Source organism: Choristoneura fumiferana, chromosome 11 (genome assembly GCF_025370935.1).
Source record: "Choristoneura fumiferana chromosome 11, NRCan_CFum_1, whole genome shotgun sequence".
Lineage (NCBI taxonomy): Eukaryota > Metazoa > Arthropoda > Insecta > Lepidoptera > Tortricidae > Choristoneura > Choristoneura fumiferana.
Genome location: NC_133482.1, coordinates 16,219,854 through 16,240,207, shown reverse-complemented (window position 1 = coordinate 16,240,207; position 20,354 = coordinate 16,219,854). Strand labels below are relative to the sequence as shown.

Genomic DNA, 20,354 nt, shown 5'->3' with positions numbered 1-20,354 from the left:
CAGTTATTAGTATAATATGTGAAAATTAGCTGAAGCATAGAGACGGCACGCGAAGCTTACATCCAACCGGTAAAACAATCACGTATACAAGAATATGCGTTTATTAAAAGTCCGTTGTCCAGTCAGGCGCGGTCCGAAGGCACAGGGGATATGAAAATTTATAAAATAACAAAAAAAAAAACAATTTTTTGCTCCTAGCCGCGATGGAAGTATTATTATTAGTGACCCCCTCCAAAATTTCAGGCTGCAATTTCTGTACTGATTTGTGGTGTGTGGGAGAATTGTATTGTATTGTTATCGTCTCGCCAGACGTGTCAATGACATTTAAGTAAATAAATTAGTTTTGGCTGCTTTTTTAAAAGTATGGGTGTTTTATAACCTCACAAGTTTATGTTTTCTCCATGTTTTATTTTAATCCTCTTTTAATTGACTAGTTTTACAAGCACCGAGGTAGAGAATACCCTGGGGTGTTTAGACTGAAACAGAACTTAACGAGCGGTTGCAACTAGAAAGAATTTAAAATGTTTTTCGTAACTCATTTTAACATTTTAGTTTCTTCGACGCGTCTGTGTCTGTTTCGAATTAGTTGAATAACATAGACTTCTAAGAATATCGCATATATATAAGAATTTCGCGCAATGACCTCCACTACTTGTCTCTGTCACTCGCACGTGAATATTTGACGTCGCACTCGTACAAATTCATCTGTGCGAGCGCGACGGAAAATATTTACGCGCGAGCAACAGAGACACATAGTGAAAGGTCATTGTACGACATTCTTCGTACTCTGCCACTAGACTTTACTCACTTAAACACATATCATAACTAATATAATTATCTCGGGACTATTTAAACTATTTATATCTAAAATTACGTCGACGTTTGTTGGAATCTGGACAATTGCATTATTCGTTTTTGGGTTCCGTACCTCAAAAGGAGAAAACGGAACCCTTATAACTTTGTTGTCCGTCTGTCTGTCTGTCAAGACCATTTTTCTCAGGAACGCGTGGAGGTATCAAGCAGAAATTCATATCAAATACTATCAGGTCTACTGTCCCTTGGAGCTGTGAAAAAATCAAACTTCTAAGCCAACGCAATCAAAAGATACCTACAGCCGTTTATGCTGCAAATTTTTGACACTCGCAAGGGAATCAAAACCTACAGGGTACTTCCCGTGAACTCAGACTCTTCAAATTTGGTACGAAGCAACGTCTTATAGCACAGAGAGAGGAAAAATTGCGAAAAGCATAAGTTTATAGTTTTATCATATAATAAAAATATTTGTACGGAACCCTTGGTGCTCGAGCCTGACTCGCACTTGGCCGGCTTTTATTCTCTTGTCAATAAACCAAAAAAACATGAAGATACAACCAGTTAAAAGTTTCGCGCCGTACTCGTACCACGCGGCGCGGCGCCACGGGCTTCCATTCCCAAACTTAGACGCGCATCATCTTTGTCAATATTTGCTTGATTGAAAAAGAAAATACATGGTCCAATATTTACTTATAATCTAACTGGCAAACTAAACAAATAGAATAATATTTTTTTACCCTAGAAACTACACAATGTATGTACAGTCACCAGCATTATATCTGCCACAGCGGAGCGTACAAAAATATCTGACACGTCCTTCCGGCCCTAGAAATATAGTCGTATCAGATGGTTCTCTATCGTTTAGATACGTCCCAATCAACCCAGCTTAGATACGTCCCACTGCTGGGCACAGTCCTCCTCTCAGTGTGAAAGGGCTTGGGCCATAGTTCTCACGCGGGCCCAGTGCGGATTGGAAATTTCACACGCACTATTGAATTGCTTCGCAGGCTTGTGCAGGAAACCTCACGATGTTTTCCTTCACCGTTATGCTCGTGGTAAATTTTTAATGTAATTTTACAGTTTTTTTTAACTAAGAGAGTTTTTTGGGGGTTTGAACCCACGATCATCTGCTTGACAGGCCATAGGTCAAACCACTATAGGCCACCACGACTCATCAAAACTTAAAGCTTAACATAAATCCCAAGTATGAGCAGTCAAACTCGTGTTTCACCAAATACAGCAAACCGCTTATACAATGCGATGTAACTTGCTTCTTAGGTAGCACTTTGATAAACAAATATGAGTTTAATTTAGCAAGCTGGCAGGAGTTAAAGTTTAGGTGGATACAAGACACGTTAGGGGTAATTATAGCTTAATTTTGAGTCTGTATGAAACAGGCGCAGTCGGTCTGCTTCAGGCAGTCGCAAATAGGTGGGTCCTAGATAGGTTGGTATGATAGGTAGACAGTAGATAGGGTGGGTAGTAGGTGGTGGTAGGTTCTATGAGCGCATAGACAGCTCTACAGCTCTACACCAACAAGTCTACAGTTAGACCTTAACAGCCTTATTCATAAAAAAACCTTAATTGAGGTTTGATCGGTCTGTTACTTAGCAGACTGATTAAGCTTAATAGACGGTTGTCAAGAAGTATGATTCATAAACACTTGCTAGCAGTCTGCTAGTTGTTGAGCTGCTGATAGACGGATTAGACGCGTTATGTTGGCCACCTTGACAAATCAAAGACAAAAAATGGCCTAATCGATAATTAAAAAAAAAAATGACAGCAGTGACAGCAAATTAGCAGGAAAAAAATAAAAAGCGAGATGTTTGTTTTCCCGCCATTTCCGATCCGCATGTTTATGTTGTGCAAAAAGCCGTAATTATGTTAATCATGCTAATTTTTTTTCATATTTATTGTTAATTTATTGTTGCTAATTTAGAGGATTTTTAAATACAAATTCCTGAAAATAAATTTTCCAGTTTTTTTTTTTTAATCTTTGCGTAGCCCTGCCTTCACTATAAATATCTTCGGTATGGTTTTTTGCTCTTGTCAAAGTCAGCTGTTCAAACTTATGGCGGCCATTTTGTGACTTAGCAGGGAGATAAAGGAGGGTCTACGGTCCTCTAACTTTAGCAGAGCCTTGATCGACTGATTAGCGCTAACAGACGTTTATGAATCATGTTTTTAAGCATCGGGCCTTCAAGGAGCCTTCAAGGAGGCTCTAACTTTTTATGAATAAGGCTGTAAGAGTTTTTTGAAATGGCTGAAATTATGATCCTTTTTACGGATGCATATTGGTTGGCATAAGAATTGTTATAAAACAAACCTAACCTAACCTCTACCAGAACTCTATTTAGTTCTACTCTACAGGTGACTGTTTAAAAAGTTCTGAAAATTTTACAGTTACGACGGGGCAAAAATTTTGATTAACATTATACATTACGACTTTCAGAAATTATGCGAGTCCATACACACCCATTTTTTTACATTTCCACCCCCAAAACTTAGCCATATAAAAAAAACTCCATTGACAAAAAATATATAAAATTTTTGAACCTGGGTAAATGTTATTTTACGCTAAGCTACACGTTTATAAGTGCTAATAAAGGCTTAGATCTGGCACACGGAAGGTTGGCGTTGGCACGGGCGGAACTTGCCGGCGCTGCTATCTTGCGTGCTTTTGATGTATACCCGGGTTTTGCTTGGTGTGCTGTGTGCAATTATTCTCTTGGCTTGGTTCAGAAATGGGAATGTTTGTTTCATGATACAAAAGTGCATTTGAGGCTCTTCGAAACGCATCACTGAAAGGTTTTTGAATATAGATCCTACAATTTTAAGAAAAGGAACTTTAGAAATAAGACAATATTTATCGCAATCCTTTGTTTTGGAAAAATTAGGTAATATTAATTTCAAATAGTTAAAAAATACTTTTTTTTTCAGATTAAAAGTATTCTAATACTCGAACAAGAAATTTGCCTCCTGGCCACGCCGAGCGAGCGAACCAAGAAACGGCTGGTGAAGTGTCTGGGCCTAATTGAGTTAGGAAATAATTTGGCCCCTAAGTACCTATGCTGGTTAAACAAAATAGTTATGTACGGGGAAGAAGTTTTGACTCCCTTTTTTGGAATAATATGTTTGGTTGAATTTTACAGTGATTCTCATAAGATATTTAGCAAAACACAAACCCGAACAGCTCATACAACACACGTTGTCGTCAACTTACACAAGACATCCAAAAATATTGAGTCCTCGAGAGTGTAGGCCGGAAACCAGGGGGTTAGAGACGCGGCAGACCAGCTGTCTTCCGCTGTCTTCTCTCCTAAGCCTCCAGGTTAGCACGCTTCTTGTCACCTCTCCATCAACGTCCACCTGTTCAAAATCATTCTAAATGACTATAAGCCAATGGTTAAGGCTTCATAGATAGGAAACCTGGCTGGAAAGTTAACAATACAAGATGAAGGAAGACATCACTCGCGTGTACAAGAAATGTATTAAAATTAAATGAATGAGTGTACGGACAAGCGTACATTTTTTGTATATACATATTAGGAAGTAGCACATAGTTTAAATTGCGCAAGCGTTTGCATACGCTTGCAGTTTAATATCGAAACAATCATTTAGCATTTAGCACGAGTTCGTTCACATTCAGCATACAATTCGATATAATTTCTATCAAGGAAGGATAAGAATGATATGAATAGTGTAGTTACCGCTACATTTTTTGGTCCTTCGAACCGTTAAATCAAAGTACATGTTTCAGAAGATGATTGGGTTAGTTTGAATGAACAAAGCACGCTTCTGTAAATATATTTGATGAAACCACATATAACAATATAAAATTAGATATGCCTTTATCGGTTACTTTGATGAAGGAAGTGATGGCTTAGGCAACTTAGCACCGCAAATAAGGGATTATAGCCAGCTGTATGTATCTCAAGATGGGTCAATATCAGCTCGCCTAGTTGTTGAAAGTTAGAATTTACCAGTCGGCAGAATGTATTTACTGTTTGTCTTAACTCTTTTTTTTCAAAATCCATTAATTCCTCAGAATTGTTAAAAAACAAACCAAAACTAACCTATTTTCGCAAGTCATAATTGTCAGAAATGTGGGAGGCGATTGTTCAGCAGCGGACATCTTCCAGCTGATGATGATGATGATAGGCTTATACTTGCCTGTGTTAATGTAGAGTCAATCTTTTGTGAGTTGATGAACCAGTCTATGTTAGGCGGCGGCTTGGAGCCACGCGTGGTGCAGACGAATGACCGGTCATGCCCGGCTCTGCTGACGCCGTTGCCCGTCACTCGGACGAACTGTGGCTTCACTGAAACATAACAGAAGACATTAAAAAGGGGTACACCATGACGAAATAAAGAAAGTAAGACAGAAGGTGAGCGAAAGAGAGAGAGAGAGAGAAAGAAAATACATTTATTCACAAAAACAAAAGGAACATCAATGTATTACAAATAGACAACACGAAGGACAAACATAGTGTGTCATTGCAGTTGTGAATCATGCCTCAACATAATTCTGAAGTGTTTATACCACACATATGAAACTAAGTGTTATTCGTATTAGTTGACATATAGAAACGTCAGCTGTCTACGAACGGAAGAACAGATAGACAGGCAGAACACGGACACTGTAGTTACATTTGTCATCTTTTACATATGAAGCCTTGGAATTGACCACAAAAGATACTCACAAAATAATTTAAGCGTAACATCTCTATAAACTGCTTTCAGGAGCGGTGGCTCCACTCGGCATTGGAACCGCGAACCAGCCATCTCCCTGGTCAGTTCTTGCAGCATCAGCTGACAGACTGGACCTTCCTTTGTGTAAGCGAGCCGCTCCTCCCCCTTGTACCAGGAGACGTCTGGTGGTGGCTTACCTGCGAGGAGTAGCCGTGTAAACTTATGGAGCAAGAAAGAATAAAAATAAAGAAGTGGTAGCTTACCTACTGCTTTGATCTATTATCTTTCAAGAAGACCGTTGCCGGTTGGAGTCCGGAGTCGCGCTTCTGAGTTTTTTAGAAATTTATGTGAGAAATTACACTTGAAATTACGTCATCATCGTCCCAGCCTACAGTATACGTGCCTCTACTAGGCACAAGTCTCTTTAATAATGAGACGGCTTGGGCCGTAGTTCCCACATGCGCCTAGCGCAGATTGGGAACTTTAGAGACACACTCAAATTGCTTCGCAATTTTGTTCAGGTTTCCAATGTTGTGTTCTTCACCGTGGTAAATTTTAAATCACAATCCTTTGCTTGTTAGACACTGAATACTTGAAATTTACCATAAGCTTTTTTGTAAAGAAAAATATTGTGCTGCTTGGCAGTGAGAGACTATAATATATGTTTAATCAAGAAAAAAAAAATATAAAATATGTGACATGTACGTACCACCAGAAGCTTGGCAAGAGAGAAGGAGGGTCTGCCCTTCCCTGAAGGTGCCTGCAATAGTCCCAAGGATCTCACGACCTTCGGAGTCATATATCCTGGGAGATTCAGGAGGAACTGTTGGAAAATGAAAACTGTAATAGAGCAATTCGAACGGACGTAATAATCTGTTACCTTTTTATAAACCATCTCCAGCGTGTTATTAGTGTACATTATAAGGGAAAGTTGGGTCTGTGTTAAGCCTTTATATGTTGTTTTTAACCCTCGGTGAAAAAGAGGGGTATTATTAGTTCGACACTAATGTCTGTCTGTCTTTCTTTGATATTATAGCTCACAAACGGATAGACCGATTTCGATGTGTTTTTTTTACGTGAAAGTGCGTTTCTTTGCGGTCTTAGTTATGTTTAATTAAAATCAGTTCAGTCGTTTTATGCTGTTGAACTTTGCAATGACAATATTAGAGGGTATTCCAACTTTTTTAAGTTGGTAAGAAAGAAGAAAGAAAGAGCAAAATACATTAATGTCATACACAAAACGTCCCAATCACAGAACAAAAGCAAAAATCGGCCAAGTGCGAGTCGGACTCGCGCACGAAGGGTTCCGTACCCATACAACCCATTATACAACATACATGAGAGAGAGAGAGAGAGAGAGAGAGAGAGAGAGACATTTATTTACACATATTCGATACACAGAAAAAACACGTTAGGAAGAAATAATAATTAAAAAAAAACATCGAATAGTATAAATTGGGACCCACTCAGCATAATGTTGCGGCAAGCCACAACGCTGTTTTTCAGTGGGATCCATAAGCAAGAAAAACACGTTTGTTGTACGGGAGCCTCCCTTAAATATTTATTTTATTGCATTTTTAGTATTTTATGTTATAACGGCAACAGAAATACCTACATAACCTGTGAAAATTTCAACTGGAGACAGACGGACAGACAGATGGACAGCGGAGTCTTAGTAATAGGTCCCCACTCGGCATAATGAGGTTAGGTTATAGATTTGATACATAAAGATATCCACTTACCAATGACCGTCAAATTGACCTTATAGTTTCTTGTAGGGGAATCAACGTAGTCGATCCTGCACCGGTACATGCCTTCGTCCTGATGCACGACCTTCTCAACAGCCAGATGGGCTGATGATGTGTCAGACTCGTTCAAGACGAAGTGCGTTCGGGCTCCAAACTCGCCGGCAACCGCCCAATGCACAGGAGGGCCGTTGCGGAAGTCCACTCTGCAAAAAAAAAGTTTTTACAGGTTAATTCACAAGAGCTGGCACGGATGGATTGAATGAGTGAACACACTTCACATAAATATGATGCATGGCCATATAATTTTATAAAAAACCCGCACTAAATTTTATGTGTCCTACTGATTATACCTAAATTGAACAGGCTAAAGTGACATTAAAACTTTCTTAAATTTTCTAATTTTCTGCACAACTTTCTTTTTTTTTTAAGAACCTTTGAAATAGTATTAGGAAACTAAAAACCGGGCAAGTGCGAGTCGGACTCGCGAACGAAAGGTTCCGTACCATTATCCATACAACATTGGCAAAAAAACACGTTTGTTGTATGGGAGCCCCTCTTAAATGTTTATTTTGTTTTAATTTAATAATTTATTTTTAAAGTGACTATTATACGACTAAATATTCTATAAATAATTCAAGCGTCTAGGTACCTGTTGCCGTTATTAATATCAAGCAAAAAACGGCAAAAAATCACATTTTTGTATAGGAGCCCCCCTCAAATATATGTTTTAGTCTGTTTTTAGTATTAATTTGTTGTTATAGCAGCAACAAAAATACATAATCTGTGAAAATTTCAACTGTCTAGCTATCACGGTTCATGAGATACAGCCTGGTGACAGGCGGACAGACAGACGGACGGACGGACAGCGGAGTCTTAGAAATAGGGTCCCGTTTTTACCCTTTGGCTACGGAACCCTAAAAAAGATGGATAAAAGATAAATTCGTCCTCAAGTTATGGCTTAACCAAAATGAGTCTCTTGTAACATCATTAACCGTATTAACTGTAAATCGCAAGAGAGCAAAATGACGTGCGAGTATGTCATTTCAAAGGGCGCACCCCAAATTAGAACAGTTGCAGCAACAGCTACAGTAACAGAGGCGTTCGTTAAAACGCAACCCGAGCTTTCGATTCGTATGCGACGCGCTGGCCGGCAACTACGTGCCAAAAGCGCTTCGAATAACCTTCAATTCGCAGTAAATAAAAACAACAGTAAGAAACCATAAACCTGACCCCTTGTATCACCATCCATTGGGTTACACACAGCCCCTGGGCCAATCAACTTTTTTACCCACATTTTTTAATCAATTGCAGATTTTAGTAAGAAAACATGTTTTTTCTGCAATTTAATAGATAGTGTACATGAATACATGCCATCCTACGTAAGTTCAACCAATTAAACCGTGAAATATCTTGTCGGAAGTACGATTTTTTGGTAACGCCAGAGACAATTTTGGTAACGCAGGAAACGCCCAAAGTGTCGGTAAAATAATTGATTGGCCCCCCTAAGTCTCATAGATTACCATCTACATCTATGTAATGTATAGTTGTCGATGCAGAAAATGACATATAAAAATATGATTTATTAAATAAGGTTTAAGACGCGAGTTCTCCGGATTTATTTTATTAAATATGAATGAGTCTCTTGGTAGTTTCATCTTCAAAGTATGAAATCTGGAGTTATATAAATGAACTACGCCCAATTACTTTGCTCGCCCGCGACCTTACGATAAATACGTCTATGCAACAAATATGTGTTCAGCTCCTCCATTTTCACACTGTAAGATTTAAATTCGTTTTGTTCCGTTCGTTAGCCTAACATCTGGTAGCATAGTAAACGGTTGAGTTGATCTGAAGATGAAATCTGGATGAGTGCGAAACGCGTCAGGGTAGCATAGTAGTGGCATGCATGCAGCATGAACACACAGTTGTTGCATAGACGTAGCTATCTATCTTAAGGCCACGGGTGAGCAAAGTACTGGTTTTTAGTTCATTGATATGGACCTCCATAAAGTAACGCCTGATTCAATAAATTATTTAGATTAAAAAATACGAGTATTTCCGATATTTATCTTCATCATTAATTTTTGTTTGTAGACTTATTGCCGTTTATTCCTATCTGCTGTCAGTCTTTTGACTTCTTGATTATGTTATGGCATGATAACATGAAATAATCTCAGTCTTCTTCTTTCTCTTCCCGTTAAATTTTTCCCCTTCAAATAACTATAATATACCAAAAGGAAAACTAATGGGAAGGTTTAAACCTTTATTCTATTAAGTACCGGCAGATAATAATAAGATGATTATAACTAAGTTGGCAGGTTTTTTTTTTACTAAAAAAATGTTCTACTTTTTTTTTACAATATTCGACATTGTCTTACTGTTCTAACAATCCCTATGTCAAACCATATAACCTCATAGCGACTCCGTAAGTCACACATTTTAAAACAAGTCTTACATCCTAAAGGAAGGAACCAATACAGTGAACGAATCCGCCCGTCTTCCGTCTTGGACTGCCTCCAGCGCAGTAGTGAATCAAAAGAAAAATATTTGTTTAGCGGACTAGTGATGGGGTGAGCGAAAATATCGATAGCGATATCTTTTGATGAACCAATCGCAAGAGATATCTAAGGCGAGGTAAAGTTGAATCGCACGGAACCTTGTTGGCTTTAACGCGATATTTTATTTTAAACATGCATGCAAGTATACACGCGACATCGCACGCCTAAACAATTTTGAAATGAAGAGGTAATACTTAAACACTTATAGCCACAAACTTCGGCCATTTATAGGATGATCGGGTGTATTTACCTACCGAAATATTTTTTTATTTGTATTTAAGTGATAGACTGATATAGGACAAACGCAGGACTATTGGACAAAAAAATACTATGTCTGATAATAATGTTTACTTATTACTATCTTACTTTTTTAATTGTTTTGTCTTCAGTTTCTTTTTTAATTATCTGGAAAATCTTACCAGCTGACAAAATTCACGATGTAGTTTTTGGGAATTTTCACGGGAATTTTTGAGGCATCCTAAGTTTAAATAAATATTTTATGTTATAAGGATGTCATGTTATTTTTGAATCAGATATTCCATCTTCTATGTGACTCAAAAACGATGGACTACTTCTATCATCGACTATCGATAAAACTTTTTTTTAAATCAAATCATCGATATTTTCCCCTCACCATTAGCCTTAGGAAACTGTTTTGCCGTAGAGAACCAATAAGCCGCTCTATTTGCTTGAAAGCAAAGATATTAGGAACATATTATGAGATGTAAACCTTGTTTTTGTGCCCTTTGATGTAGGTATTAAGTAAATAAATGAAGAGTCTTGGCCAGGATTACCTCGAATATGTTCGAGGAAATTTGTTAAAATGAAATGGTGTTTCCAGACCAAGGCAAAGAAAAACCTGGAACCTTTTCACATAAAAATGATGTCGTGAAGGTTCTGTGTTGTAGTAGTAACAATTTTTACTGATTTAAATTTTAAATAAAAAAAACAAGTGGACATGTTTAAACATATCATTGTCAGCATCAGCCGGATGACGTCCGCTGTTAAACAATAGAACGATTATCATCATCATCCCAGCCTATATACGTCCCACTGCTGGGCACAGGCCTCCTCTCAGAACAAGAGGGCTTGGGCCATAGTTCCCACGCGGGCCCAGTGCGGATTGGGAACTTCACACACACCATTGAATTACTTCGCAGGATGGTGCAGGTTTCCTCACGATGTTTTCCTTCACCGCAAAGCTCGTGGTAAATTTCAAATGTAATTCCGCACATGAATTTCGAAAAACTCAGAGGTGCGAGCCGGGGTTTGAACCCACGACCCTCTGCTTGAGAGGCTATAGGTCAAACCACTAGGCCATCACGGCTTCTAGGCCACCACGGCTTCTAATATAATAGAACGATAATGAGCGACAACTCGCCACTTGCATTCATGACGAAATTTTGTGAGGAGGACTGTACCTTGCATTAAGCTTTACAGGGTGGCTCATTTAGATCGTTCAGTATGAGAAATTCTGAAACTATAAGACATACGAAGATCTGTTCTTAGGAACAATGTCATAGATTTTAGTAGGTAACAAAAAAAACTGCATTCAAACATTAAAAAAAAAACTTGGCTGGGATGATGATGATGAGTTTTATCGCTGTTACGCCACGGGTTGAAACTAGAGATAGACACACACTTTATTTATGTCGGCGGCCGATAGTAAAATCCGCCAGATCACGAAATTCTTAGGCATATCGTGAAACGCCGCCATTCCATGATTTGGCCAGTTTAGGCCGATCATGAAATTCCTAGGCATTATCATGGTGCCATTTTCACGATACGCCTAGGAATTTCGTTATCTGGCGTATTTTACGATTGGCTGCAGACATTTACATTTTAATTGAAGTACATTTTACGTACGCACAATTACAATAACATTTTTTTTTTCAACCAAAGCCGACCTTAGAACCGCATACACCAATAAACAAGTTTAGTATTTGAATACTAAACGTATTCATGTTTACAACCGTATAATTAACTAAAGCATTGGCTAACAAAATACCCTGGCAGCACTCCAATACTATCCGAAAGACGGAGATTTAGATATGCATAAATGTATTTTAAATTAGACAGGTCTAGACGGGATAAAAATGTTTACGCAGTTCCTGGGTTTTTGGCAGGGGAAGGCAATTCATTGTTACGATGCTTGGGTACAGAAAGAATTCTATTGTTTGCGGTTTGGAGTGGGTAATTTGGATGGAAATGCGTCAGATTTTCATGGTTAAAATTTTATGTATTTGACATTTAATTTGTTTTAAATTGATTTTAATTCTATTCTTTTATTTTATTATTTGTGATTTTAATTTTAAAATATGCTTTTGTTTTCTTTCACTGATTATTATAATTTTTTATTTAATTTTAAACAGAACTAACTTAGTTTGCAAGTGTGTATGTACTAACAAATGAATGGATCTATGTTGTCTGATAAATAAATAAATTATTATTATTATTGCTTACCTAGTAATTTTCTGACTAACTAACTTCCAACTGGCGTAACTTCAACCATCCCAAAATCTTCACAGTACAGAAACTAAAATTGCATAGCGCGGAAGGGTAGCCCCATAAATCGGCTGCGTTGAAGCATTGCTGGTGAGCCTGGCAGCACGCCAGGTACGCTCCGATGTGAGGGCTAATGACTGCATCCTGGGCTGTGTTGTCAGGGATGGTTGAAGGGATTGGGTATGCGGGTAAGTGAGGCTGTTATCAACATACAACGTTTTCTTTGCTTGCTGTAGTCAAGTAACATCGAAAATTTGATGTTTATTTAATGTTTTTAGCCCCCGTCGCATAAAGAGGGAAGTTATAAGTTTGACCGCTGTGCGTGTCTGTCTGTCTGCGGCTCTTAAACGGGTGGACCGGTTTGAATGCGGTTTTATAATGGAAATCAGGTTTTCTAGCGATAGTTCTTAGACACGTTTCATCAAAATCGGTCCAGCCGTTATTTAGATACTGAACTTCGAAGTGACAAAGTTGGGGGTTTCCCAACTTTTTGTGTTTTGAAAAAATTACTTTCTGACAAGTTTCTTGCACATTCTTCTTCCAGAAAGCGTTGGTGGTATAAAAAAAAGTGACATTGTGTTGACGCCAATGTCTGTGACATCGTAGCTCTCAAAAAGATAAACCGATTTTGATGTGTTTTTACGTAAAACCACGATTTCTTGCAGTGATTTTAGCTATTTGTCATTATAATTACCAAGTTTCTTCATTTTTGAGACACTGAACTTTAAAAGTACAAATTCGGGAGTTTTCTATCTTTTCTAAGTTGGTTAAGTTATTAGAAAACATGTAGTTCAAAAAGGTGGTGGTTAAGTTAAATCTAAAAACTATACCGTACACTAGTATTGTACAGAAAACAAAAAGACATAGTGTTATTTCAGTTATAAAACAATTTAAGTCACGCTTAATAAAAGACCGCATTATACGAATAATTCAATTTGAATTCTGAATTCTAAATTAATAGCTCTGTAGTTTTCCGCGCGGTAGACTAAATTAAATTGCAGGATGGTGTAGTTATTCCAGTTTAACTGTTTAGCTTCAACTAAGCTTCAAGTACTGTCCACAAAAGTAGTCTTAGCACTACGATTTTTGCCATTTCGCCACTCTTTGACACTTATGTCAAAATACGGTTATCATCAACATCATGTCAGCCGAAAGACGTCCACTGCTGGACATAGGCCTCCCCCAAGGCACTCCACTCAGACCGGCCTTGTGCTTTCCGCATCGAACGCGATCCCGCGATCTTAAACAGGTCGTCGCTCCATCTTGTTGGAGGCCTACTGACAGCTCGTCTCCCGGTCCGCGGACGCCATTCGAGAACCTGACTCCATCGGCCATCAGTCCTGCGAGCAATGTGCCCCGCCCACTGCCACTTCATTTTCGCAATTCTTCGAGCTATGTCGGTAACCTTAGTACCAAAATACGGTATTTCACTATTTTTTACTTCTTTTAATATATAAAATTCTCGGATCAAAAATGTTTATGACCAAACTCCTCCGAAACGGCTTGACCGATTTTTATGAAACTTTTTGTGTTTATTCAGTAGGTCTGAGGATTTCAACTATTTTTCATACTTCTACGCAGACGGAATCGTGGGCAAAAGCTACTTTATTTTATAAATTAAAGCTGGAACCCATCATGTTATCGAACAGAAACACAATTTTTAAGCTATATTCAGTTGATATGATGATAACAATATTTACAGGTGCGTTATATACCAGATAAAAGTAGTTTTAATCTGGTTTTAAGTTCAGACCTGAAGAAAGAAAAGTAAGGGTGATAAATCAAATGAAATGATGAAAAAAAAATGGCTAAAGATGCATCTAGAAAGCCAGTCAATTACTAAGTCAGTGTAATACGTCGAAACTTAATAAAACATAGCCATTTTCCTGAATGTAGATTCGACGAACGCTACCACCGTACCTAGTAAAACTCACATTTGAATGCCTAGACATTAAACTATCACTATATCTTTTATCATTTAAGCGAGCAATTCTTGTGTATATATATAATCAGAATCTCGGAAACGGCACCAACGATATAGATGAAATTTGATATGTGGGTTTTCGGGGATGATAAATCGATCTAGCTTGGTCTTATGTCTAAGAAACCGCTTATTAAGGAGTTTTAGCCGGAGCAAAGCTCGGTCGCTCAGGTACTATATAATAAAAACATGTATAACCGACGTTGGGAAAAAGACTGCTAAGACGGGACTGGGCTGGAAACGTCTGTCACTAGCACCCACAAAGGTGGGCTCACATAGTTACATGGTGGATGCCGGACGGCCAGCGACGTCGAAGAAGACCGAGAAGGACATGGCGGCTGGCCTGGCATAGTCAGAACGGGAGTTGTGGAAAATGAAAAATTACGTCTTACATTGCATACAGAAAATGTGAGGATTTAATCTCAATCTCGTGAGAATATCAGAATGTAGCTTTTGTTACTCTAAATTCCAGCTATCTACATACCCAATTTCACCTGAATCCGCCCAGCCATTCCAGGGCGGAGAAACAAACAAAAATGCCGTAGGAATTCTTAAAAATTACATTAGATATGACTTTTATTGACTTGAATATGGTTTACAAATATGACCTGAAATATATATTTTTTTATTAAAGAAAGAAAGAAAGATTTATTTGGTTCAATCGGCACCACCACCTTAGGTAATAGGACTAAAAACACATCATCATTATTGACGTTAAATTCAAAGTGGCGAAGCGTCCATAGAACCCCATTCCCATCGGCTTGCCCAACATTGACAAAATATGACAACAGGATGCAAATTATTTATGAGGGATGTGGGCGATCTTTACTTCGGCTTTACCACGGAAATATCTGACGCTACGCCACTGCTAGCCGTTGAGATTAGACTAATACGTAAGACACATAAATACAATAAAATTTACACAATTACACACAAATAAACCAAAAAATGGTGGTGGTAGCCGTGGTGGCCTAGTGGTTTGACCTATCGCGTCTCAAACAGAGGGTCGTGGGTTCAAACCCCGGCTCGCACCTCTGAGTTTTTCGAAATTAATGTGCGGAATTACATTTGAAATTTACCACGAGCTATGCGGTGAAGGAAAACATCGTGAGGAAACCTGCACAAACCTGCGAAGCAATTCAATGGTGCGTGTGAAGTTCCCAATCCGCACTGGCCCGCGTGGGAACTATGGCCCAAGCCCTCTTGTTCTGAGAGGAGACCTGTGCCAGCAGTGGGACGTATATAGGCTGGGATGAAACCAAAAAAAAATGAAAACACAACAACACACAATTTCAAACTTCCGCATTTATTATAATTAGTGTATGATAAAAATCAAAACAAAAAAAATATGAAAAGATAAAAAGCCAGTCAAGTTTGCGCTTAATATCTCTTATTGAACTATTAAAGCACTTGCTAACTTCAATATTCTAATAATAACCAGTAGTAGCAGTACTGGCCACGGTCCAAAAAACTTGGTCTGCCCGCCCCAATCGGGATGATAGCGTTGCTTTTGTCGGAATGAATCCGGATAGCCGTAATTATTGCATATCCGGTTGAATCCGAAAGCATTTCGTCTTGCTTATTTTAATTGCTTGTAGTTAAGTTAGCTGTATGAATAAAGCTGAGATTTTGAGAGCTTTGTTTCAGATACGAGCGGTGGCTGAATATTGGAAGGCAATGTGGGATGTGAATTGCAGTTGAACATGCCGTAGTAAAGCCGTGGTGGCCTAGTGGTTTGACCTATCGCCTCTCAAGCAGAGGGTCGTGGGTTCGAACCCCGGCTCGCGCCTCTGAGTTTTTCGAAATTCATGTGCGAAATTACATTTAAATTTACCGCGAGCTTTACATCGAAAACGTCGTGAGGAAACCTGCACACACCGGCGAAGAAATTGAACAGTGCGTGTTTTTCAAGTTTCCAATCCGCACTGGGCCTGCGTGAGAACTACGGCCCAAGACTTCTCATTCTGAGCGGAGGCCTCTGCTCAGCAGTAGGAAGTATATAGGCTGGGATGATGACGGAGGCCTTAACAGATGTACCTAAATAATAAAACGATCATATTCAACGATATTACCTGAACAGTTCAACGATTTTTAAAAATAATTAGTTTTTTAGTACAAATATCGGTCCCAGCCGGGGGATCGGCGATGGAGATTGGGATCGGAGATCGCTTTTAAGCGATAAGACCGCCCATTGTCTACCCTGCATTTTGTGTCTATATTTTTTTTTACTGATTTGTGGTGTGCAATAAAGAATTTTTGTATTGTATTGTATTGAACCCGGGACCTCAAGCTTTATAGTCAGGTTTTCTTATAACTAATAACGATTATCCACTCGTCAAAATTCTTGCAAAAAAGTTTGTGGTAAAAAAACATTTTAGATTTTTCTGCTAGCTGTACTTTTTATTAACTGTACTTGCATTGCCACCCAAACTACCTTTGCATACCAAGTTTCAAGTCGATACCATTAACCGTTGAAGAATTCCGTCCTGCGGAGACGATTCCTGACTATGAGGATGTCACTACCAAATTATTGTATTGTCACGCAATTTACATAAGTATACCAAATTTTAAGTCAATCCAACTACTGCAAGTTGGTCAAATATAACTTGCAAGATTTGATTACTACAGACAGACAACGGGACAGGTGAAACTAACTAAAAGCTTGTAAAGACGGTGATAACTTTACAACATGTTTTACGGTCCAAGCTAGTGCCAGCTAAGCTGCTTCCTTCTGATTGGCGCTAAATTAACCCCTTGGGTGGCTGCCAGGATCTAGCTTCTGAAGAATTTGATGCCTAGATTTATTGGAGCCAGGAGCTTAGCGTTTAGATTAGGTCCTAAATAAGCGGTATAAATGCTAGAGACTTTTGGCGAGTCAGAATTTTTTTTCAGTGTGAAAATGAACTAACAGGGGTTCCATACCGTACCTACCGTACTTCGCGCAGCCGTCAATCATTTTATCATCACCACCTTGATGGTGGGCAACCTAGCACCGTCCGCTTTATGCGAAACTAGAAACCACTCTATATTGATAATTAATTTCTCGATGGGACCTTCTCCTACGCTGTCTTGATAGGTACTGAGACTGATTGAAGTAGCATGATATACGAAAGCGTACGAGAAAATTATGGTGGAAAAAGATGGTCTTTTCACTACCTCTGACCTTTGTACACATGACAAATAATGAGAAAATTAGAAAGAAATTCTTTCGTGATTTTGAGGTAACGTACTTGTCCGAAGCCATAGACGCTTGGAAGTTAGCCTGGTTAGGCAAAGACTTACAACAAACAGTGCCAAAGTGTTGGGATGAACCTATCTGTCTCCGGGCTTAGTCTCATCTAATAGAAACGAGTCACAACAACGCTGAGACAGCCCGTTTACTGTTTACAGGTGTACCTACGGCAACCTTATGGACGACAATAGTTACAGGTTGGCTGTCGGCCTTAGAATTGGCGCAAATGTCGTCATACCCCATCGCCATTGTGGCAATAATGTGGATCGGCAGGGTGCACCACGGTTTAGCTTGTTCCAAAAGTGCCGGCCGTCTATCCCGCCACGCTTGCCTCAATAATACTGACAAGGGCGCTGGCAAGAGTTCCGTCTACTTTGGAGCCGGTTGGATTTGCTCGTGATGATGGTAAAAGACCTGACGGAATGACGCTTGTTCCTTGGCAAATGGGACGGCCGCTTATTTGGGACGCCACATGTGTGGACACATTGGCGCCGTCTCATCTTGCTAAAACATCATTGAAGGCTGTTGCGGCGGTTGCATCGGCTGAAACAGCAAAATGCCGTAAATATGAGAATCTGGCAAACAATTTCATATTTGCGGCTTTTGCTGTTGAAACGTTTGGTCCGTGGGGTCCCGAAGCAAAAAAACTATTCAAATTTAAAAAAAAGAAGCTTTCACATTCCACTGGTGACCATAGGACTGGCTCTTTCCTCGGTCAGCGTATTGTATATATAATTTGTTTGATTATAAATAAAAACACAGAAAGAAAGAAAAAACCGGCCAAGTGCGAGTCGGGCTCGCGCACGAAAGGTTCCGTACCATTATCTATATGTCGGCGGCCGATCGTAAAATCCGCCAGATCACGAAATTCCTAGGCATATCGTGAAACGCCGCCTTTAGTAGACTTTAGCAAAAAAACGGGTTTGTTGTATGGGAGCCCGCTTAAATATTTATTCTATTTTAATTTTATTATTTATTTTTAAAGTGAATATATCTACGGCTAAATTTAATATTCTATGAATATATCTGTGGTGTAAAGGAAAAGGAGAGGAGTAAAAAAAAGAGATTTTTACACTCATTTGTTACAAGAGTAAAGAAAGATATTTCTCGAAATAACCCGGAAAACACACCTTAAATCGAGTTTAGCATATTGCAGCAGCCGACGAGTCGCGTTGCTCCCAGATGAAGGGCTACGAATTAGCCCGAAACATGTCGAGCTAAACTCGATTTAAGACGTGAGTTAACCGGGTATTTTCGTTAAATACAAGTGAGTCCCACGTTAGTTTCATGTTCAAAATACAGAAAGATGTTAAATTATTAGCTCTCAAAATATTACTTGAGCTTGAATAGCGATTCGTGAATAATAAATTGGCCTTGACCCTGTGTTTGCCTCGGTTCCCATATAAAATGGTAATGGAGTAAATAAATTTCAACGGAGGCCTAATAATTTCATACTTTAATATATAATAAACAGATGGGAGAAAATTGTTTGCAGCGTTGGGTTTAGTACTGTTTTTTCTACGAAATGTCTAACGCGTTTTCTTATAATATATTTTCGTTAATCTTACGAACTATAGCTAATTTTTTGAGCAATAAAAATATGGTGAACAGTTTTTTTTTTATTGTTTATTATTTAATTTTTGTAAAAACTGCTAGCTCAGTTTTAAGTTTGTCAAGATGGTTTGCCTTATTTGTACTTATCAAACTTCGATTCCAACGACGGATGGAATAACGGGCGGAATGGGTGGAAGATGGAATAACATTTGTCGAATCTTAAGTCTGTAGCTCCAGCAATTTAGGCTGTGCATTGTCTGTCAGTCAATCAGTCAGTCAAATCACTCTTTTACAGGGTACTATCACAATACGAGTAATAGGCAGTAGATCGACTAGCACACAGACGACGCACGAGCCGAGCGTCATTTTAACGGCCGCTAACCAATCTTCGCAAGTCTAAAACTACGCAGTGCCACGCCGCGCGCCGCGCAGTCCGGTCGCTGGCCGAGTGCTGTGCTACGCTACTCGCTCTATCCACCCCCGTTCAATTCCGGAACGTGGCTATAGCGTTCGTTCAACTCTTCATAAGAATGAGAATTTTTTATGCGATAAAATTCAACAAGTCGTTTCGAACTTGCGTTTTTTCTATTACCAACTCATAATTTATTTAGTAAATAAATAATCATAAAATTAACAAAATGTTTTATTCCTACACCTAAAACTACACACATACAATAAAAATCTACACACGTCTGATTTAATTTTTGTAGACGCCAACCCTAGCGCTCCGCCCAGCTGGTAGGTATAGATTGAATTTAATTTAGAATACGGCTGAGTCAATGTCAATCTTAACTACCTATAACTTGTAGTGTAGTACTATTGCTATTGTCTACTACTTGTCTGTAACGAATTTGTTTATCCATAGTTTATTTTTTCAGGGTCTTATGTTATAAAAAATGAAAAATGAAAAAATATTTTATTCATCGATTAAGTGCCCTTAAACCTAACAGTTTTTCTTTAAATTAATATTTCCTTATCTCTAATATATTCAGAGCACCGGGCTACCAGTGATGAGATAACTTTGATACCCGCACTAGCATGCCTGTATCGCGGGGACCAATAAACATAGTTTCTCAAATGTGACTAAACCGGCTGACAACCTCCATACCTACCAAATATCATCACGATCGATTGAGTTCTTTAAGCGAGAAAGCATTACGAACAAACATACTCACATTTCCATTTATAACATTAGTAAGATTCAAATTTGTACTTATCTGTTGACATTTTATGTAAATATACGCTTGAATCTTAAAAACTGTAAACACGAA

At 38.7% G+C, this 20,354-nt stretch overlaps 1 protein-coding gene across 1 annotated transcript in view; it reads right to left on the bottom strand.

The window, feature by feature from the left end:
- LOC141432874 (protein turtle homolog A-like) overlaps positions 1–20,354 on the bottom strand; it is a 183,652-nt gene that overhangs the window by 27,215 nt on the left and 136,083 nt on the right. The window contains 6 exon segments of the mRNA XM_074094684.1: positions 4,037–4,088; positions 4,090–4,182; positions 4,987–5,135; positions 5,517–5,702; positions 6,215–6,328; positions 7,248–7,456. Of these exon segments, the coding sequence (XP_073950785.1) occupies positions 4,037–4,088; positions 4,090–4,182; positions 4,987–5,135; positions 5,517–5,702; positions 6,215–6,328; positions 7,248–7,456 (803 nt within the window).